The sequence below is a fragment of the Pelophylax lessonae genome, assembly GCF_965119305.1.
Source record: "Pelophylax lessonae genome assembly, chromosome: 5".
NCBI lineage: Eukaryota > Metazoa > Chordata > Amphibia > Anura > Ranidae > Pelophylax > Pelophylax lessonae.
This window is the reverse complement of record NC_138772.1, coordinates 231,073,328-231,097,506: the sequence shown is the minus strand read 5'-3', so window position 1 is coordinate 231,097,506 and position 24,179 is coordinate 231,073,328. Positions and strand designations below refer to the sequence as shown.

The 24,179-nt window shown below is 43.4% G+C and overlaps 1 protein-coding gene across 1 annotated transcript in view; it reads right to left on the bottom strand.

Annotated features, from left to right (window-relative positions):
* BRD9 (bromodomain containing 9) overlaps positions 1-24,179 on the bottom strand; it is a 94,900-nt gene that overhangs the window by 30,581 nt on the left and 40,140 nt on the right. The window contains exons 9-11 of the mRNA XM_082259310.1: positions 13,852-13,987; positions 13,694-13,766; positions 2,893-2,988 (exon numbers count right to left, since the gene is read on the bottom strand). Of these exons, the coding sequence (XP_082115436.1) occupies positions 2,893-2,988; positions 13,694-13,766; positions 13,852-13,987 (305 nt within the window). The remainder of the gene's footprint in view (positions 1-2,892; positions 2,989-13,693; positions 13,767-13,851; positions 13,988-24,179) is intronic.

Sequence of the window (24,179 nt, the reverse complement as noted above, 5' to 3'; positions counted from 1 at the left end):
CATTTTTTCAATAAAAATACCCCCGGGACAGTCAGGGCTAGTACATTTCATAATGGATAGCCTCTAAACTGTCCCAGGTCGCACTTACCTTTTAGAAGAAATACTTACCTTGAAAATTTCTTGTCCAGCGCTGCCATCTCAGGTGTGGGCAGCTGAAGTCAGGGCGTCCTCTTCGGTGTCCTCTTCGTCCCAGAATGCCCTGCACCGGCCCCGCTCGTCAGTTCCGCACGTCATCCCTGCACAGCTTCTGGGCATGCCCAGAAGCTATTTAGCAGGGAATGATGCACCTGCACCAGAACTGACGAGCGGGGCCGGTGCAGGCGCATTGACTCCTGGGAGCGATGACGTTCAGCTCCCAGGAGTCAACGCAAGCAGGAAGTGACGAAACCGGCTGCGGCCGCAGAGGGAGGAAGTATAAGGAAGGCAAGTATACTTTCTTCAAAAAATAAGGTAAAAAAAAAAAAAAAAAAAAGGGAGTATCCATTTGTTTTTTAGGGGATTTAAAGCAAGTGGATGGCCCAAAGTTGTTTCCGGGACCAGAACTCCGCTTTATTGCAGTTACAGAAACATGTACATACAAGTTTGAAAGTAGACCGCCAACCAAAAGGCTAAATACACATGCAGTTGCAAGAAAACTTTGCTAAAGTTGGAATTCAGCCCAGCTACTCTTGCAATTCTAATACCCATGGTAAACAGCATAATGGTGAACAGCACTATTCAAAATTGTAGCTTTGCAGCCTGTTAAGGCTCATGGCTGTTAGAAGACTATGAAAGAGCATCATCATGCTTGCTAAGGTCTTCCTTATTCTTTTCTCTTTCAGTGAGCTGCATAAAAGACCCTCGTCCACAGGAGTATTGTTTCTCTCTAGAAAACCAACTGCTATATAAAAAACTGGTGTGCAACTCTTACCTTTCCATAATCACCATTTCTGTAGATTAGAACCAGAGTGTAAATGTAATCAACCACTGTTGAACATGCAGATGTGGTGTATTCCTCAAGTTGTCTTCACTACGCCATATTCTTGGTGTTCCCATGACCCTTACAGTACCTTGCTGATGCCCTGGTTTTGGTCCCCATTTACTGTCATTCTGCTCTCCAGAGAGGTGCCCTGGCTGTTGTTGCTGGGGTGTCCCTGGTGCTCAAATAACCTCAGCCCAGATGGATCTTGGATTATAATGAGTAAATCTAGATCTTCAATCTTACTTTGAGGTAAGATTTAGCTCTGCATTCTCATGCAAAACCTACATTTTTACATGGATTACAGATTGGAGTTTGACCTACAAACATCTCTGTCCTATCCATTCACTACTTATGTAGCACACAACTAAAAGAATGCATTTTCCAACCCTTATTCTTGCTTGGTTATTGTAAATCTGCCATTGAACAAAACAGTAACTTTTATTTGATTACTTGACCTACCTTTCCTCTTGTTCTGTTGTTCCTCCAATGGCTACCAATCAAAAAACTAACATTAAAATGTTGACATCACCTTAAAGCCCCACCACCTCTAACTCCATATACAGGTCTCTGTACAGGTATACAATCATGCTAATTGTAAGGTGTCAGTGAAACTGCCAAATTGCCACACAATTTTCACCTACGCTGATGAATTAGCTAGTGCTGGCTAAGTAATGTGGGCCACCAGGACCCCCACAGCATCCTTGCCTGGCCACATAGTTATCCCTCTCACCATGCACAATGCCTGAGCCTCCTTTCTGTACACACACATGCCTGTCCAGAGTGGGTTCCAGTAGGCGGAAGTACACACCCTCAAAGGGCTGGACCTTTAGGAGCCTTCCATGAGACCTACCCCATAACATGTCACGGTCTTATCGTAGAGAGGCTTGTGCCTGGGTTCAGAGAAGTTGCACCTCTGGCTGGGTTCACCCATCCAGGAGGGATAGGTCCAGTCATGAGACAATGTCTGGCACACAACAGCCCCCTTGTGATGTCATTGCCCGTGAACATCCGAGGACCAATGGAAGTGATGTCTATCCATTCCACCCACAAACTGGAAGGACCTTGGTAGACATGCATGCCTCCGCCTGTACTGCTGGTGTTTGTTAAGGAGCCCCTGTGACAGCACCTCACCTGCCCACTGGAGCTCCCCAGAAAAATCTTCTTAACACTGTGCAAGCCCTCACCATATAGGCAGCCTCAGCGGAAAAAGGTATATTAGTAGCTGGCAGTAAAGTTAAATGTTACTGTCAGCGCCTCTGTTCTACTAAGTAATCAAAACATTGTACATGTTTTTATAAAATTATCCCTGTAAATACCTTATTTCAGATCATTTCTGGCTGGCCACATGACCTCCGGCCGATCTCCTCCCCTGATCTAAGGGCTGCAGTGGGAGGGGCTGAGCAGAGAGCACAGCCGTCATGTTACCTCCCCGGCTGACATCAGAAGGGGATCTCGGCTCCTCCCACTGTATCCTTTACAGAGGGCAGAGGAGAGCAGCCGGAGGTCACATGACTGCTCAGAAACGGTCTGAAATAAGGTATTTACAGACACATTTTTATACAAACATGTACACAGTGTAGGATCGCTTATTAGTAGAACAAAGGGGCTGGCAGTATTATTTACTGACATTACAACCACTTTAACATCTCTGTGCTTGTGTTTCCTGAAGGAAGAGCCTATCTTTCATGTGACCGTCCTGGAGGATGACTAGAGAAAGTGGTTCTGCTTTCCAGAATGTTTGGAAATGATTAGACTCACTATAAAAATATACCATAAATGGTTAATTTTATGCCAAAACACAAAATCACCATAGGAGGTAAAACACCAATTGTAAATCCTACATTGGAGAGAATCTCAGGAGTAAAAGAGCCTTTCAACTAACATGTACTGCAGGAAAATTGCAAATGTATAATACATTTAATCTTGCTTACCTTTATGCCTGCGGTCATCTTTAAATCCCAGTGAAGTAAAGCTAGGTAACAGTTTGCTTGAGAGAGAACCTAAATCCACCGGGTGCGTTTCTTCCTCTGAAAAAAAAAAAAAAATATATATATATATATAATTATATACAGTAAACCCCCGCTCCATCGCGATTCAGTTTTTGCGGTCACGGTATATTGCGTTTTTTTCTGGAATGTTATTTTACTATATAAATCATTAAAAATTAAATATTTATGTGTTTTCCATAGCTCTTGCTCTGTCTCTCAGTATCTTTTATGTGTTTAAATGAGTTTCTACTGTTTTAAAAGTGTGTTTAGAGACCTCAAAATGCTTTTACACGTACAAGGACAGTAAAAAAAACATGCCTACAGTGTATTTTAATAAGGTTTTTCTATTTTGCGGATTTTCACTTTTCGCGGGTGGGTCTGGAACGTAACCCCCGCGATGGAAGGGGGTTTACTGTATACATTAAACTTTGTGCAAGTTTTCAGTGAAAATAATCAATATTACTATACCTACAAACACATACATGATTAAATCAATTGTTTTCCATCCATCCATTAGTACAATACTCCACCCTTCATATACCAGTACTGCAAGTACTCCACTGAGGACCGGAACTGGTGATGTTGCAGCAGGAGAGAGCTACTCAGAAGCATGCAAAGTGCCTGGTGTCTTCAAACATGCCCCCTCGTTGCCTCACCAGAGATGTCTCCCCTCAAAGAGGTATCCAGCCTCCACAGCTCCACCTGGCTGTATAAAGATATCCAGGGCCACCCCTAGGGTATTCCTCCTTGATGTTTCTTGCTCTCCCCAAAAGTTTCAAAACATACATGCAAATGTCAAAAGACAAGCTCCAAATCGTGATACCATAATTGAGCTTTTATTTGAATAAGTTGTATAGCACTTACATTTAGTATAAAAGCATTCAGCCTTGGAAAAACCAAGAAGGCCGGGACATGATGCGCTCCCCGGACCCGAAAACCAGAAGGGAGGCAATGATGCTGTAGCTCCGCCCTATGTGTTTCCTTACACTGAGGTCATCAGGAACGGCGCCATATTGCTGCGCACTCCAGTTTTTATTATGTATGGTATCCTAGCAACCCGAGGCACGTGACCCGGGGCCATATGCCCCAGATAAAGTTCTAAACAAGTTTGACGTTTATATAGACCTTCAAAAGTTCATTAGGAAACTTAATATCAAAAAATATTTTTCCACCAAAAAAAAAAAAAAAACCACAACAAAACTACCATACAGATGGTCTATAAACGCACTAAATTAAGGAACAAATATCCGTATTCAATCCAAAGAATCCAAATAATTATAGCTTGGACGTTTTTAAGAAAATGGTGGAGGAGGATGTTCGGAAATTAAAAGTTCAAAACAGGAAAAAATTTGGGAAACAATTAGGGAAATAGAAAACAAACAAAAAGAGGTGGTCATCCGACCAATGGACAAAGGAGGAGGACTGATCATTGTAAACAAAAAAAAACAAAAAAAAGACTACGAAGAGGAAACGGTGAACCTATTGAAAGAAGACACCTACCAGAAATTAAAACATAATCCAAAGAAAAAATATGAAAAGAAATTAAAAGCATACATTAGCAAAGGCAAAGGCAAAGAAATTGGTATTTTAAGCAAGAGGCAAAATATTTAATGCCCGAAAAACACCCAAGACACCAGTTATCTATTATGTCCCAAAGGTACATAAGAATCAAGAAAAACCACCAGGAAGACCTATTATTGGAATGGATTCCTTATTTTTTAGAATAGGTGAAAAGCTGAACCAATATTTACAACCACTGGTATCGGAAGGAAAGTCATACTTGAAAGATAGCAAACAACTCATACTAGAACTTACATCAATGTGAAGGAAGGGGACATATTAGTTACCATAGATGTAAATTCGTTATACACGAACATCGTCCAGAAGGACAGTCTAAGAAGCGTGGAATGGGCACTACATAATCATGCAAATTTGAAACAGGAACAAATAGATTTTATAGTAGAAGGCTTGGAAATGGCTATGAATAGTATACACTGAAAAAGTACTTTGAAGAAATTAATAAAAATTGGTATAATAGCTCCCCTTCACAGGAAGTTGGAATCGGGAGAGTATTGATTACAAGAACTTTTTTCAAGCAGACAGAATTGGATATATACGCATTAAAAGCTGTCACCATCCCAATTGGACAGGGAATGTGCCTAAGTGGCAAATGAGGATTTTTAGAAAATGCAGTAACGAAAAGGATTAAGAGGGACAAATGGAAATCCTGATACGAAAGTTTGTAAAAAAAAAGAATACAAAAAAGGAAGGAACTAAAAATTCTGAAAACAAGTCAAAAATATGGACAGAAAGACACTGTTCAAGAACCAGAAAAAGAAAGCTACAAGCAATATGGAGTGGGTCTTCCTTACGGGTTTGAATAGACAATATAAACAAGTAGAAAATATAGTGAACAAACACTGGCCTATTCTCAAATCAGGAAATCAGATAAAATATTAAAACCGGTACTCCCACAACGCTCAAAATTCCACTGCAGTGGCAATTGGTAAACACCACAAGATTAGAGAGATGATAACCTGTACCCGATAGAATGCCCATGTTGGCTACAATATGTAGGCAGGACCACCAGACCCCTCTGCCTAAGAATCAGGGAACATATTAACAATGCCAAAAAGGGCTTAATGAAACAGACTTTTAAGGCATTTCCAGGAGGTACACAAGAAGGATCCATCGGTCATAATTTTTTATGGTATTGACATGATTAAGGGACACTGGAGGTGGGATAACGAGAGGATTAAGGTATCACAGAATGAAACAAATGGATCTTTTTGCTAAATTCTCTCCAGCCAGGTGGACTCAATATTGATATAGAACTGTTTTATCTCTAATGAATAACTGGTGTATATTGTTAGTATACTTTTTTTATTGTTATTTTTTCATTATTTATTATCATTATTTATATTTTTTATTATTGTAACCTAGTTGATTTTTGTAGCCTAGATTCTTCTCAAAGGGAGTATCTCCTAACATATCCTGTGAAATATACACATTACTGGGGCATAACTCTTTACACTTAGGTATACTAGTAGTTACTAAGGAGGGATCCTCCTTCCCAATTTTAAAAACTTAAGGCCAGGGTGCAAGTTGTGTTCCTTTCATAATGCCGGACCATCCTTATGCTGGTTCTCTTTGAATTGTGTATGCTCCTTTGGGATGTATATATTTTAAAATATATTTTTAGAGTGCGTATATATTTTTTAGAGTGCATATACCTTTTAAAAGTGTTTTTTTGAACATCTTTACATACTGATTTTTTTAGTCCTATTTCAATTTATTGTTGTATGTAATATGTGTAATGTTTTATATGGTAACGTAACAACCTGAGCACATCTTTTAGTTTTATTTTTTATTTTATTTTTACTTCCTGATCCATTTATATGATCAACGTGAATGTGGAACTTGCCTAGGTTTTTCTCGAATGAGTACTCGGTAGCGAGGTTAGCGATATACACCTGCTTTCTTGATTGCTAAGTCACAGCTTACACAGGTTTCAGTCCACGATTGCAATGTCACGTGCCTCGGGATACTAGGATACCATACATAATAAAAACCAGAGGGTGCAGCAATATGGTGCCACTCCTGATGACATCAGTGTGACGAAATGCATAGGAGCTACAGCGTCATTGCATCACCTTCGGTTTTTGGGTCTGTGTAGCACATCGCGTCCTGGACTTCTTGGTTTTTCCAGCACTGAATACTTTTATACTAAATGTAAGTGCTATACAGCTTATTGAAATAAAATAGAATTTACGATATCATGCTATGGAGCTTGTCTTTTGACATTTGCATGTACGTTTGAAACCATTTGGGAAAGCAAGAAACATCAAGGAGAAATACCCTAGAGGTGGCCCTGGATATCTTTATACAGCCAGGTGGAGCTGTGGAGGCTGGATACCCCCTTTGAGGGGAGATATCCCTGGTGAGTGAGGCAACAAGAGGGGGGGCAGGTGTGGAGACACTGGGCACTTTACATGCTTCTGAGTAACTCTTCTGCTGCATCACCACCAGTTCCTGTCCTCAGTGGAGTACTTGCAGTACTGATATATGAAGGGTGGAATATTATACGAATGGATGGACTATATTTTTTTTTCATGAAAAGATATAGGATTGTTAGCACTGGTCACTTTATACGCCATTGGTCACTTTATATTTTTAAAGCACAATTGATCTTTTAAAGGCACAACTGATTTCATCATGTGCTTGTATCTATAGTAATATTGATTATATACAGTGGGTACGGAAAGTATTCAGATCCCCTTAAATTTTTCACTCTTTGTTATATTGCAGCCATTTGCTAAAATCATTTAAGTTCATTCTTCTTCCTCATGAATGTACACATAGCACCCCATACCGACAGAAAATCACAGAATTGTTGACATTGTTGCAGATTTATTAAAAAAGAAAAACTGAAATATCACATAGTCCTAAGTATTCAGACCCTTTGCTGTGACACTCATATATTTAACTATTTGGCCTCCATAATCCTCAAATGGAAGACGTTTGGGACGACCAGAACCCTTCCTAGAGCTGGCCGTCCGGCCAAACTGAGCTATCGGGGGAGAAGAGCCTTGGTGATAGAGGTAAAGAAGAACTCAAAGATCACTGTGGCTGAGCTCCAAAGATGCAGTCAGGATATGGGAGAAAGTTGTAGAAAGTCAACCATCACTGCAGCCCTCCACCAGTCGGGGCTTTATGGCAGAGTGGCCCGACGGAAGCCTCTCCTCAGTGTAAGACACATGAAAGCCCGCATGGAGTTTGCTAAAAAAACACCTGAAGGACTCCAAGATGGTGAGAAATAAGATTCTCTGGTCTGATGAGACCAAAATAGAACTTTTTGGCCTTAATTCTAAGCGGTATGTGTGGAGAAAACCAGGCACTGCTCATCACCTGTCCAATACAGTCCCGACAGTGAAGCATGGTGGTGGCAGCATCATGCTGTGGGGGTGTTTTTCAGCTGCAGGGACAGGACGACTGGTTGCAATCGAGGGAAAGATGAATGCGGCCAAGTACAGGGATATCCTGGACAAAAACCTTCTCCAGAGTGCTCTGGACCTCAGACTGGGCCGAAGGTTTACCTTCCAACAAGACAATGACCCTAAGCACACAGCTAAAATAACGAAGGAGTGGCTTCACAACAACTCCGTGACTGTTCTTGAATGGCCCAGCCAGAGCCCTGACTTAAACCCAATTGAGCATCTCTGGAGAGACCTAAAAATGGCTGTCCACCAACGTTTACCATCCAACCTGACAGAACTGGAGAGGATCTGCAAGGAGGAATGGCAGAGGATCCCCAAATCCAGGTGTGAAAGACTTGTTGCATCTTTCCCAAAAAGACTCCTGGCTGTATTAGAAAGGGGGCTTCTACTAAATACGGAGCAAAGGGTCTGAATACTTAGGACCATGTGATATTTCAGTTTTTCTTTTTTAATAAATCTGCAACAATGTCAACAATTCTGTGTTTTTCTGTCAGTATGGGGTGCTATGTGTACATTCATGAGGAAGAAGAATGAACCTAAGTGATTTTAGCAAATGGCTGCAATATAACAGAGTGAAAAATTTAAGGGGGTCTGAATACTTTCCGTACCCACTGTATATATATTTTTTTATTATATCTTTTCATGTGACAACACTGAAGAAATGACACTTTGCTACAATGTAAAGTAGTGAGTGTACAGCTTGTATAACAGTGTAAATTTGCTGTCCCCTCAAAATAACTCCACACACAGCCATTAATGTCTAAACCGCAGGCACCAAAAATGAGTACACAAAAATGTCCAAATTTGGCCCAAAGTGTCAATATTTTGTGTAGCCACTATTAACGGACTCTCAGCAGGGGTTCGATCCGCCGATCCCCCGCTGAGCAGGAGGATGACAGCTGTGTCTCTGCACTGTGTGCGGAGACACAGCTGTCAGGTCCCCATGCATCTCTATGGGGGAATCGGATGGGAACGGACCGTCTGTCTGTTCTCATCCGATCCCATCCGCTGAAACTGAATTTTTGTAAAATCTTACCGCAAAATTCCTTTCTCTGAGTCCTCTGACAGCTGCCGCCCACTCATACAGTCTTCACCAATGGGTATTGACCTCTTATCCATAGGAGCAAGCTAGGCATAAGTTAAAAACAAAGTAATTTACATAGACACACCTATGGGGGCTGTCCCACTGGTCCAATACCCCCCTGCTATCAGCCATCCCAACTCAGTTTGGTAGCAAGCAGTAGAGTCCAAAGAACCCCAAATAGAGGGGCGGGGATGGCGACTGTCAGAGGACTCAAAGGAATTTTACGGTAAGATTTTACAAAAATTCAGTTTCCGCGGATGGGATCGTCAGAAAGGCAACGCAGCACCCACCGCACAGAAAGGAACCTTATGTGAACAGAAAGGTATCCTCTGGGCAACAGAAAAGCTCAACTGGAGCAACAACCCAGGAAAGCAAACAAACAAGGGGGAAATAACCCCAACAGCCAGGACCCTGCAAAAACTAGGGTCCCCTTAAGGCACTGCCGCACACAGAACTTTGCAGCCAAAGGAGGCATCTGCCGACGCCAGAATATCAAGTTTGTAGAATTTTGAAAAGGTGTGCACAGACAACCAAGTCGCAGCCTTGCACTCCTGGACCATCGGAGCCTGATGCCGCAAGGCCCAGGACGCACTTACCGCTCTGGTAGAGTGCGCCTTGACAGGGAAGGGTGGTACCTGTTCCTTAATCGAATAGGCCTGTACAATCATCTGTCTGATCCATTTTGAAATGGTCGCCGCAGACGCAGCCATACCCTTCCGATGTCCCTCAGGAAGGACAAAAAGAGAATCTGACTTCCGAAATGATTCAGTGGACGACAGGTAAACCCTGATTGCCCTGACAACATCCAAGGCATGTAAGGCAAACTCCTTAGGATGTTTAGGATTCGCACAAAGTGAAGGCAAAACAATGTCCTCATTAAGGTGAAAATCAGAAACCACCTTTGGAAGGAAGGACTGGTTGGGTCGCAAGACCACCTTATCCCTATGCACCACCAGGTAAGGGGAGCGGCAAGAAAGGCCGCCAACTCCCGACACTCTGTGTGCAGAAGTGATCGCTACCAGAAAAGCAACCTTTGTTGACAGCAGAGGCAAAGAAATCTTCCTGATGTTTTCAAAGGGAGAACGTTGCAAAACAGACAGAACCAAGTTCAAGTCCCAAGGAGGTAGGGGCGCCCTCCGAGGAGGGGGCCAAGTGACGCACACCTTGAATAAAGGTGTGAATCAAAGAGTTAGAAGCCAATGGGCGCTGGAAAAGGACGGCCAGTGCAGACAACTGGCCCTTAATCGTGGACAACGCCAGGCGTAGGTCCACACCAGTTTGTAGGAAGGCCAATACCCTCGCCACCGAATAGGAACGAGGAGGGAAGCCTCTGGATTCACACCAGGCAAAATAAGCCTTCCAGGTACGGTAATAGATCTTACAGGACGAGGCTTTCCTAGCCTTGAGCAAAGTAGGAATTACCTCAGATGAGAGACCCCTGTCTCTCAGGACCTGGCTTTCAACAGCCATGCCGTTAAAGCCAGCGACTGTAAAGCAGGATGGAAGATCGGTCCCTGAGACAGTAGATCGTCTCATAACGGCAGCCGCCATGGAGGCTCGACAGCCAGTTGAATGATGTCCGTGTACCAGGACCGGCGTGGCTATTCCGGGGCCACCAGAATCACCAACTTCGGTTCCGACACCAACCTGCGCAGGAACCTGAACAACTGAATCGGGGGAAAGGCATACATCAGACAATATCAGTGCCAAGGCACCACCAGCGCATCCGAGGCGTCTGCCAGAGGATCGCGCGTTCTTGCCATGAACCTTCCCACCTTGTTGTTTAGCCGGGGCGCGAAAAGATCCACATCCGGGGATCCCCATTTCGCACACAGTATTTGAAAAACCTCCGGTCGCAGGGACCATTCCCCCTGGTCCAGGGTCTGGCGGCTCAGATAATCGGCCTTCCAGTACTCCACACCCGGAATGTGAACTGCCGAAATCGCTGGGACGCGAGTCTCGGCCCAAGACAGAATGCCGGTCACTTCCTGAGCCTCCCGGGCACTCCTGGTGCCCCCTTGGTTATTGATGTAAGCCACCGCAGTGGCATTGTCCGTCTGCACCCGTACAGGGCGGCCCTGAAGACGATCCGACCAATGGAGCAGGCACAGCCTGATCGCTCTCAATTCCAATATGTTTATCGGTAGGGATGATTCCTCCACCGACCAAGTGCCCTGGGCAGACAGGTTGCCCAGGACGCCACCCCAGCCTGACAGGCTGGCATCCGTGGTAATCACCGTCCACAGCAACGGCCGGAAGAATTTACCTCCGCTACGGCCGGGGACTGAAGCCACCACAGAAGATCCACTCTGGTAAGGTGACTCAGAGACACCCTAAAGGTCCAAAGACTGAGGAAGCCTGTCCCATCTGGCCAGTATCTCCGCCTGGAGAGACAGCGTGTGAAACTGTGCAAACGGTATCGCCTCGAAGGCTGACACCATCAATCCCAGGGACCGCATACAGGTCCTGTGTACTCGTTGTCCCTGAGGGACCTGACCTCGCTCTGCAGGGTCTGGAGCTTGTCCTTTGGCAGAAACACCTTCGCTTGGGCGGAGTCCAAGACCATTCCCAAATATGGGAGACTAACCGAAGGAGACAAAGTCGACTTCTGAACGTTGATGGACCATCCGAACTCCTGGAGCGTCTGAACCTTAGTGCAGTGGTTCTCAATTCCGGTCCTCGGGACCCACTAACAGGCCAGATTTTAAGTATTACCTTGGGGAGATGCAGACTAGAATACTGCAATCACAGAGCAGCAAATGGGATCACCTGTGATGTAATTTAGTTATCTTGCAAACCTGGCCTGTTGGTGGGTCCCGAGGACCGGAATTGAGAACCACTGCCTTAGTGGACAGATCGCGCAGCAGGATCTGACTGGCACTCGATCTTAACAGGAGATCGTCCAGATAACCCAAGACTGCAATGCCCTGTGCCCGTAAGGCTTCTTTCACACGGTCCGCCTCCGCAGGCGGATCCGTGTTGCTCAGCGGGGATCGATCCGCGATCCCCGCTGAGTCGGGCGGATGACAGCTCCGTCTCCGCTTGCAGAGCGGAGAGGGAGGTGTCTCAGCACCCGCTGCCCTCTATGGGGGATCGGAGGAGAGCGGACCGCTTGTCATTTTGTGTGCAATTTATATAGATTTTCCAGGAGGCTGGTCATCTTTTTTCCTTATTTATATAGGAATGGTTAACATTGCTTTATAGCCTTGCTTCATAGAGTTGGAGTTTTTACAAGTTTTTTGTTTCTTATAAAATTTGAACTTTTTTAACTTTTTTATTTTTGCTTTGAAGATACATGGGCAGTTGGAATTGTGGCATATATAACTAGATTAATATAATCCAGGGAATTTTTAGTGTTGTGCTGATTATTTTTATTTATGCCTAAGCAATTCTTTCCAGTTCATTGGCAGCAATTACCGATTCCCAGAGTGATTAGCAGACACACCGTTGACGTCCTGGGCGCTTGATTACTTATTTCACAAAGCCAAGTGTGTCTTGCCCACAGTCAAGCATGGTGGTGGGAGTATCATGGTCTGGGGTTGCATGAGTGCTGCCAGCACTGGGGAGCTACAGTTCATGGAGCGAACCATGAATGCCAACATGTACTGTGACATACTGAAGCAGAGCATGATCCGCCTCCCTTCAGAGACTGGGCCGCAGGGCAGGATTCCAACATGATAACGACCCCAAACACACCTCCAAGACAACCACTGCCTTGCTAAAGAAGCGGAGGGTAAAGTTGATGGACTGTCCAAGCATTTCTCCAGACCTAAACCCTATTGAGCATCTGTGGGGAATCCTCAAATGGAAAGTGGAGGAGTGCAAGGTTTCTAAAAACCACCAGCTCCGTGATGTCCTCATGGAGGAGGGGGAAGAGGACTCCAGTGGCAACCTGTGAAGCTCTGGTGAACTCCATGCCCAAGAGGGTTAAGGCAGTGGTGGAAAATCATGGTGGCCACACAAAATATTGACACTTTGGGCCCATTTTGAACATTTTAACTTAGGGGTGTACTCACTTTTGTTAGCAGCTGTTTAGACAATAATGTCTGCATATGAAGTTATTTTGAGGGGACAGCAAATTCCCACTGTTATACAAACTGTACACTCACTACGTTACATTGTAGCAAAGTGTCATTTATTCAGTGTTGTCACATGAAAAGGTATAATATATTTACAAAAATGTGACTCACTTGAAATGAAATACGATGTATGTGTATATATACATACATACACACACACACACACATATACATACACTTATGGGTTTACCTTATGTATTTTGGGCATGGTATGATATATGACAAAAATAGTCCAACACTCTGAGGTAGTATAGAGCAGCGCCAAAACCCACTCCCCTTTGCAAATTCACTTAGTAGATTACCAACATCCATAGTGTGGAGACACACAAACCATAAATGTGAATGAAGTTCAAGCAGACTTTACATTTTTAGACTACATTCACACCTATTTGTATTAGCAGGGTTGTTTTAAAGAAAAATCCTGCTTACATCATTGGTGTCATTTCCAGCAAAATGTATTCTTCAAAAAGTACACTAAAACCCACACTTATGCAAGACTCTAATACAACATGCATATTATTGTCCCCTTTGCATTACTAGGTTTACTGTTAGACAAGGTTCACTTTCACATTTATACTACTTACCCTCTGCATCTGGATCAGAGTTGACTACAGTGTAAATTAAAGTGCCATCTGTATTCTTCTTAAGGTAGCCAATCTGGAAGTAAAAGTTGCCATTTTAAAATTAAATGAATTCCCAATAAAAAGCTCTGCCTGCTATTAGGAAAAACAAAAAAACATACCTTGCAGTAGTTAGGGAAATATCTGTTGACTTTGTCTCTGGCTTCATCTGCAGCATGCTCTACAAGAGCCAATACATGTTCTTCTGCTGTGCTGTCTGTTAAACTACATGCATTGCCTTCTGGTTCAAAAATACAACTAAAAACAGAACAAAACTAAACTTAGGCATAAGGAAGTCTTTCAAATTTATCTAAAATAACAGCTCTCTACAAAACAGAAAAAGAAAAAAAAAAGCTAAAAAGTGTAAAATAAAAAAGCTTCCATTCAAGCTCCAGACAAATGCTCAGAATTTTTGTTTAACAGAATTTATACATATACTTTTTACATTACAGGTCTACATATGGAAATAACAATAGGGTATAAATGACACACTACTCATAAAAAATATTTTTGTCTCCGACAACTTTCTTTTTCTTTTTTTATTAATGCAGGAAGATCTTGGGAAAGCAGAGGACCCCATGAGAAGACACTGTAGCAGGAGCAACCTTTTGTGAAATTTGGGCTGCTAGGAATATCCAAGATCTTGCTGAAATGCTTGTGGCATTATCCTCTCCTAGGTACCATTGGTGGAAGCTGGGGGTAAGGAAAGTATCCATTTAAAGTTTTCCCTAATATGTATCACATGGTCCACTTTAAAATTGTCCAGGTTTATATAAGGGTACTTAACCACTTGCCGACCGCCGCAAGTACATATACTGCGGCGGTCAGCCCCTCACAGGCAAAGTGACGTACCGGTACGTCACTATCCTGTGAGGCTCTAGTAGGACCGTTGATCATTGTTCCTACACCTCAAGCCACAGCCAATCACAGTTCGAATCACGCCCCTAGGGACACACACAGCTCCTCCCTCTCAAATAAAGTTAACCCCCTTCACTACCAGTGTCATTTTACAGTAACAGTGCATATGTATAGCACTGATTACTGCAGTAATGTCACTGGTAACCCCAAAAGTGTCAAAAATGTCAGTCAAGGGTCCGATCTGTCCGCCCCAATGTCGCAGTCCCACAAAAAAAAAAAAAAAAAAAAAAAAACGCAGATCGCCGCCATTAGGCGTTAAAAAAAAAAAAAAAAAAAAAGATAAAAATCTTTCCCTTTGTTAGTAAACGCGATAACTTTTGCGCAAACCAATCAAAATACGCTTTTTGCGATTTGTTTTACCAAACATATGTAGTATAAAACAACATTTTTTTTGGGGAATTTTATATAAAAAAAATGTGAAAAATATTGTTATTTTTGCAAAATTGACGCTCTTTTTTTGTTTATAGCGCATGATCAAAAAAAAAAAAAAAAAAAAAAAATAAAATCGCACAGGTGATCAAATACCACCAAAAGAAAGCTCTGTTTGTGGGAAAAAAAGGACGTCAAATTTGTTTAGGTACAGCGTCGCACGACCGCGCAATTGTCCGTTAAAGTCACGCAGTGCCGAATCGCAAAATACCCCCTGGTCAGGAAGGGGGTAAAATCTTCCGGGGCTTAAGTGGTTAAAACACAATGCAGTAAAACAAAATTAGGCATTAAGAAATACATCCAAGCAGCTTTCAGTGCGTTACATGGTTTAAATTTGCAGCCAATTCTCTGTGCAAGAAATTGGGTAAATATAGTGAAAATTTGGTGTCCACATGCAAAAATGTATTTTTTTTCTCATCCATTGGGCAACAGAGGAAGTCTTTCACCTTTAGGATGTACTAAAGCAGTTCAAATGAGGGGTGGACAGCACAGCAAACAAGTGCTAACAAGCCTCAGAAAAAAATGGAACAGAGAACTGGGATCTGCCTGCACCACAAAGGTTTATCTGAAGGACATTATTCCCAAATCTGGCATCAGGTGATGTCACAAAGCTCATCTGGTAGACACTAGCCCATCTGGTAGAACAACATGTATAAATACATAAGGGGTCCATATAGTGAACTTGGTGTTGAGTTGTTCACTTTAAGGTCAACACGGAGGACAAGGGGGCACTCTACGTCTAGAGGAAAACAGATTTCGTCTCCAAATACGGAAAGGTTTCTTCACTGTAAGAGCTGTGAAAATGTGGAATAGACTCCCTCCAGAGGTGGTTCTGGCTAGCTCACTAGATTTCTTTAAAAAAGGCCTGGATTATTTCCTAGGTGTACATAATATAAATGGGTACTAAAATTTTTTTGGTAAAGTTGATTTAGGGAATATCCTATTGCCTCTCGGGGGATCGGGAATGATTTTTTTCCCCTGCTGTAGCAAATTGGATCATACTTTGCTGGGGGTTTTTTTTCGCCTTCCTCTGGATCAACTATAGGATTGTGTATATGGGACTGTATGGTTGGGTTTTCAATACTGTTTTTTTTTTGGTTGAACCGGATGGACTTGTGTCTTTTTTTAACCTGACTAACTATGCAACTTGGAGAATGTGTAAACAAAACCAGGTGGCAGATTTATCACCTGGGATGCTTGATGCTAAAAAGCCCAAGAAGCACTCACAGATCCAGCAGACTGTGCCTTGAAATGAAAATGGTGTTGCCTAATCTTTGAAATAAGTTTGTATGATGGCAGGTATGAGCAATAGATGATGGGGGGGGGTTATTTTATTTTGTAGAACTGAAGTTGAACAGAAGAATGTTGTGCTGGTAAGGCAAGGTAAGTGTTTAGACAAGAGGGAAATCCTGGACTTCAACACCACCTTATCTCTATGTAAAACAATAAAAGGTCTCTTGCAGGATTAGGTTGCCAATTCAGATACTCACCTAACAGGGATAATGTCAACCGGGGATACCACGTGATGTGTGAGAGTTGATAGAAGGTCACTAATGGGTTCAAGCTGCAATTTTTGAAGGACAGGAAGAACCAGATTCAGATCCCATGGGGGTCACATGGGAATGAACAGGGGTTTGCTACATGGGATACAACCTCAACAGGAGACCTTAATGCTACATTCACACCTGAGCGTAGCGTTTTCGCGCGGTTTTTACCGCAATTTTACCGCGATTTTTACAGGCGTTTTTTGTGCAGGCGTTTTTAGATTGAATAGAAACCAATGGAAAACGCCTGTAATCTGCCCAAAAAGAAGCTCATGTACTTTTTTGAGCATTGGGCGTTTTGCTTACAGCGTCAAAACGCTCAGATGTGAACAGGGGCCATTGAAATGAATAGGATTTGTCTTGTTTGGCGTTTTGAGAGCTGATCCTAGAGCAGAAAAACGCCACAAAACGCCTAGATGTGAACGGAGCCTAAGGAGTGAGGGCCCAACGTTCTCTGAAACCAGACAGAAAGGGTAAAAACTTGACCTTAGATAGCACTGGTCCAGGCCCATAAAAAAAAAAAAAACCTAAGTCAGTGACCATGGAGCAGGTTTGTAAATCAATCCTTGAGACAGAAAATCTCGAAGTTCAGGTAGTGGCCACACACAGAGTCTGGCAAGAGTCTTACTAGGTTAGAGTTGATGTTAAATGTATGCCACTACCACGGTTTTGATAGAAGAAAAAAAAAAATTGTTAAGTAAAAAAAGAGGCGCTGACAAAATTAGGTTAGTCTTTCACACAGCAGAATACAAATAAAAAAAAATATGCATCCTTCTATGACACTAGAAACTGGAGGCATGCTGGTAGTGGAAGGTTTTATCCTGGGCTGGCCTACACAGCTTGTTTGCTAGTGTCCAATAATCCTATAGGTGGCAGCTTAACACAAAAGGGGAAAGACTTTCTATGTCTCTCAACTGAGAATGAAAATATGTTTGAATGAGCTGTAACTGTTACCAACCAAAGCTAATAAAGCATTATAGTGTACATAATTTAACAGGAAGAAGAAATTAAATGGCACATGCTAATTAAGGCTTAGGGCAACAATAATGCAGAAAGAAAAAATATTCCCAACACGGAGTAGGTGGAGGCCACAAGAGGAAGCGAAATCAAAGACAAAATAAGTTGGTAGTTAACCACTTGCCGACCGCCGCACGACTATATACTGCGGCGGTCAGCCCCGGCCAGGCAGAGTGACGTATCGGTACGTCACTAGCCTTCGCCGCTCTGGTGCGCGTGCGCGCGCACCCGCCGATGATTCGATTGGGTTCAGAACCGATCAGTCATCAGGTCCAGGCCAATCATTTTTGGTCTGGACCTGTTGATCGGTCCTGCCCAATCAAATGGCACTCTAAGCCTGTGAAATGTAAACACAGGCTTAGAGGAGATGTGCCCTCCCCTCACAACGGTCTTTTTGGATCCAGCGTGAGAGGAGAGCACATCTAATTGTAAGTACAGCAACAAGCACGTACATACACACTTATGCCCCATACACACGTGCAGATTATCTGAAGACTTTTGTCTTCAGATTTACCTTTTCTATGTAGTGCAAGGGCCTGCCGGATTGCATACAAATTGAAAGTGTTTAGGTTTGACCTCATATTATATGGTTTTGGTAAGTCTGCAGACAAAAAAGTCTTCAGATAATCTGCACGTGTGTACGGGGCATTAGATAAGCACATTTCACCCCCGATCGCCCCCCCGATTAACCCCTACAGTCCCTGACACAACACACACTGTATACAGCATATAGCATTTTCCTATATACCTGTATACGTGTGATTTGTGGTCAGGTGTAGCGCTTGCGACCCCCCCTTTTCCACTTAAATTACCCCCCACCCCCCCTAATAAAGATTTAACCCACTGATCCCCACTGATCCCCCCTGATCACCGCCGTTAACCCCTACACCCTCTGTCACATCAGCACTAATACAAACGTAATATACGGTGTTTTTGTATTTTTGTATTAGTGTCAATGTGATCAGAATTAGCGCAGGCGACTAAGTTTCTGTCCCAAGAAAGTTTAGGGTCCCCGCCACCGCCCAATAAAGGTTTAACCCCCTGACCCCCCCCTGATCACCCCTACACCCCCTGCCATAACACACACCGTATACAGCATATAGCATTTTGCTATATACCCGTATAAGTGTGATTTGTGGTCAGGTGTAGCGCTTGCGACCCCCCCTTTTCCACTTGAATTACCCGCCACCCCCCCTAATAAAGATTTAAGCCCCTGATCCCACCCCTGATCACCGCTAGTTAACCCCTACACCCTCTGTCACATCAGCACTAATACAAACGTAATATACAGTGTTTTTGTATTTTTGTATTAGTGTGATTGGGATCAGAATTAGCGCAGGCGACTAAGTTTCTGTCCCAAGGAGGTTTAGGGTCCCTGCCACCCGCCCAATAAAGATTTAACCCCCTGATCCCCCCCCTGATCACCCCTACACCCCCTGCCACAACGCACACTGTATACAGTATATAGCATTTTCTATATACCCGTATAAGTGTGACTTGTGACCAGGTTTAGCGCTTGCCACCGTTCCTTTTATCCTTAGGATACCCGCCAGCCCCTTCCAATAAACATTTAACCCCCTGATCACATCCAGTTAACCCCTACACCCTCTGTCACATTAGCACTAATACACACATAATATACTGTTTTTACTGTATTTTGTATTAGTGTCATTGTGACTTGAGGTTGCGCTAGCGAGCTAGTTTCTTTCCCAAAGGAGGTTTAGGGTCCCACCACCCCCCCCCCAGATCCCCGGCGCATAGTTTAGAAATAACCCCTTGATTGCCACACACACGCACGCACGCACATACACTTCCATTTCTAGTATAGTGTTTGAACAGATCAATATCTGATCTGATCAGAACTATACTAGCGCCCCCATAGTTTAGGGTTCCCAAAACGCGGTGTTTGCACGGTCAGCACTGATTCCTGCCAGCACCTGCGTTTAATCCTTTCATCCAGGTAAGTGTAGTAATCAACAGATTACTGTCACTTACGAAAAAACACAAGACACAAAACCGCTGTGTTAGCATAGTCAGGCCTGATCCCTGCTAGCATTAGCAGTTTTTTTGGTAGCGCTTGAAATAGTCTTCGACAACCAGGTGCTTTTATTACCTGTGAGTCGCATCACTGTACAGGTAAATTTAGTTACCAAAATGTCCAAACGTTCGTACAGTGATGAAGCTATTTATAGTATAATGACCATGTCAGGTGAGAGCGATGGGGAAGCCTCACCGGCAGAATCAGGGTCAGTATACAAACCAGATGACGGCAGCGGCTCCCTGACAGATAGCTCCGACGACAGATGGGTCCCTGTTAGACCTAGGCGTACCCGACCCCATTCTGGAGTTGTTGAGATGCAGGAATCGCAGGGTGCTCGTATGGAACAGAGTGTGGTTACTAGTGCCGCTCATCCTTCTGACGACCTGGCAAGCGCCAGCGGCCTAGTACACCCTGGACCTAGTACAGCCAGCACTGCAGTAACACCTGGTGACGTGGCGAGTCCCCTAAGTGCAGTTGAAGATGGTGCGGTGGCTAGCACAAGTAGTGGCCCGCAGCCACCGCGTATTCGTAGACAGGCCCGTAGAGCCCATAGTGCCCTCCCTGATGCGCTGGCATATCCCAATTGGCAATCCACTGATTCTACAGCGCCAGTACTTCCCCCATTCACTGCCCAACCTGGAATCCACGTGGAGAAAGCTGGTTTTACGCCCCTGAACTTTTTTGAGCTGTTCTTCACGGAAGATCTTTTCAGATCTATTGTGGATCAATCAAATTTATATGCACAACAATTTATCGCCGCCAACCCAAATTCGCCCCTTGCCAGACCATTCGGCTGGAATCCTATAACGGTTTCCGATTTTAAAATCTTTCTGGGCCTTTCCCTCCACATGGGCATAACTAAACAAAGTGAATTGCGGCTATATTGGTCCACTAGCCCAGCTCACCATATGCGCATGTACTCTGCCTCCATGTCCAGGGGGAGATACGAGCAAATTCTGCGATTTATGCATTTCAGCGACAATGAAATCTGTCGTCCTCGGGGAGACCCTGCATATGATCGGCTCCACAAAATTCGGCCCCTCATAGACCACTTCAATCAGCGGTTTGCAGCCTTATTTACCCCCGAACAAGTTGTCTGCGTTGACGAGTCCCTGATTAAATTTACTGGCCGTCTTGCTATGAAACAGTACCTCCCCAGCAAGCGTGCCAAGTACGGGGTCAAGCTGTATAAGCTCTGTGACAGGGCCACAGGCTATACAGTTAGTTTCTGGGTCCATGAGGGAAAAGATAGCACTGTGGAGCCCCCGAACTGCCCAGACTACATAGGGAGCAACGGTAAGATTGTTTGGGACTTGGTGTCACCCTTATCCGGAAAGGGGTACCATTTGTACGTGGACAACTTTTATACAAGCGTGCCACTATTTAGTCACCTGCTTAAATTACAAATTGGCACATGTGGCACCGTGCGACCTAATCGCCAGGGCTTCCCCCAACGGCTTGTAAATTCCCGTCTTAGTCGGGGGGCGAGAGCCTGCTTGAAAACGGACAAATTGCTTGCGGTGAAGTTGAAGGATACACAGGATGTATATGTTCTGTCCTCCCTTCACGCAGACACGACAGTCCAAATCCCTACGGCAACTGGTGTTATGGAGAAACGCCTCTGTGTCCAAGAATATAACCTTAATATGGGAGGGGTGGACCTTAACGACCAGCTTTTGGCGCCATATTTAGTTGCCCGTAAAGCCAGACGCTGGTACAAAAAAGTGTCTGTTTACCTTTTCCAATTGGCTATGCTGAACGCCTTTGTCCTATACAGGGCGTCAGGACGAACTGGACCCTTCCGGGAATTCCAGGAAGCGGTCATCCTTGCCTACCTGTACCCAGGAGGCATGCCTGCCCAACTTCCCCTTCCAGATGCAGTGAGCCAGCTGCATGAGAGACATTTTCCTCATCTCCTCCCAAGTACCCCTACCCAAATACGACCCCAAAGACGATGTCGTGTCTGTAGCAGATTTAGGCGTGACACCCGTTATTATTGTCCCAGATGTCCTGACCAACCTGGTCTCTGCATCGGGGAATGCTTTGAGCGCTACCATACACTAGTGGAGTATTAGTGTAGGGCACACAAACACAGGGTCTCGAAAGATGTTGGATGTCCATCGACATTTTGAGAGACCCAAGCTGGAAGATCGCTGTCCCAAATCAAGACATCAAGAAACAGTTAGAAAGAAAAATAAAAGGATCCAAAAACTGTTGTTGTGTCAGTCATTTTATATGTTCTTCTACTCTTCCTACTGTACTTTTTTTAATGTCCTTTGTTTGTTTTTTCATTCTTTTGTGACCTGTTTCTCTTGCAGGTACTCGTCGGCTACCACGCATTGATTTTATATATTCTGACACAAACAGTGTTTGCGCTCAGCATATATGGATACCTTTGCTGATAGCAGCTGTGGTGATTTTCTGATTTCAGCACTGCAGTTAAAATCCTATTTTGGTATACGTGGATAGTGTCGTGTATACCCATCATTAAATTCAGTGGGTGGTTGTTTGGGCGGTTAATGATGAGTAATACTATGCATTATTCCTGTGCCGATTTCTGATAGGTCGAGTGCAGTAATTCTTGCAGTAGACCTCCTCTGTAAGTCTAAAGTGGTAACCTGTAGAGACTTTTAAAGGTTTTTAAAAATGTACGTATGTTTTTGCCGCTGCGCAGGCATGCGCAATTTTTAAAGCATGTCATGTTAGGTGTTAGGAACTCGGCATAAGATCATCTTTTAATTTTTACCAAAAAAATTGGAATTATATAGTGTATTTGTGCAATAAATTAAAAAAAAATGTATTTTTTTCGCAAAAATTGCGTTTGGAAAATCTGTGCGCAAATACCGTGTGACAAAAAAATTTGCAACATCCACCATTTTATTCTATAGGGCCTCTGCTTTAAAGAAATATATAATGTTTGGGGGTTCAAAGTAATTTTCTAGTAAAAAAAAAAAAATAATATTTTTTCATGTAAACAAAAAGGCACAGAAAAGGCTTGGTTTTCAAGTGGTTAGAAGAGTGGGTGATGTGTGGCTAAGATTGAGCATTAAATGCCGGGACAGTTCAAACACCCCCCAAATGACCCCTTTTTGAAAAGTAGACACCCAAAGCTTTTTTCTGAGAGGCATGGTGAGTCCATGGAGTATTTTATATTTTGCCACAAGTTTCGGGAAAATTCTTTTTTTTTTTTTTTTGTTGTTTTTTTACAGAAAGTTGTCACTAAATGATATATTGCTCATGCATGCCATGGGAATTTGTGAAATGACACCCGAAAATACATTCTTTTGCTTCTCCTGAGTACAGGGATACCACATGTGTGAGACTTTTTGGGAGCCTAGCTGTGTACGCGACCCCGACAACCAGTCCACATCTTCAGGTTTTCTAATGGCGTAAATTGCTGATTTTACCCCTGACTACCTGTCACAGTTTCAGAGGCCCTGAAATTTCAAGATAGCACAAAACCCCCCCAAATGACCCCATTTTGCAAAGTAGACACTCCAAGCTATTGGCTGAGAAGCATGGTGAGTCCATGGAATAGTTTATATTTTGCCACAAGTTTCGGGAAAAATTTTTTTTTAATTTTTTTACACAAAGTTGTCAGTAAATGATATATTGCTCACACAGGCCATGGGTATATGTGAAATGACACCCCAAAATACATTCTGCTGCTTCTCCTGAGTACAATGATACCCCATGTGTGAGACTTTTTGCCAGTCTATCCGCGTACAGGACCCGGAAAACCAATGCGCACCTTTTGGCTTTCTAAGGGCGTAAATTGTTGATCTCACTCCTTACTACCTATCACACTTTTCAAGTCCATAAAAAGCCAAGATGGCACAAAACCCCCCCAAATGACCCCATTTTGCAAAGTAGACACTCCAATCTATTTGCTGAGAGGCATGGTGAGTATTTTGCAGCTCTCATTTTTTTTGGAAAATGAAGAAAAAACAGGAAAATACATTTTTTTCCCTCTTTTTTCAATTTCCAAAACTTTGTGACAAAAAGTGAGATCTGCAAAACACTCACCATGCCTCTCAGCAAATAGCTTGGGGTCTACTTTCCAAAATGGGGTCATTTGGGGGGGTTTTGTGCTATCTTGGAATTTTAGGGCCTCCGAAACTGTGATAGGTAGTCAGGAGTGAAATCAACAATTTACGCCCTTGGAAAGCCTGAAAGCGGGGACTGGTTTTCGGGGACCTGTACTCGGCTAGACTGCCAAAAAGTCTCACACATGGGGTATCCCTGTACTCAGGAGAAGCAGCAGAATGTATTTTGGGGTGTCATTTCACATATACCCATGGCATGTGTGAGCAATATATCATTTACTGACAACTTTGTGTAAAAAAAACAAAAAAAAAAATAATAATAATATATTTCCCGGAACTTGTGGCAAAATATAAAATATTCCATGGACTCACCATGCCTCTCAGCAAATAGCTTGGGGTGTCTACTTTCCAAAATGGGGTCATTTGGGGGGGGTTTGTGCTATCTTGGAATTTTA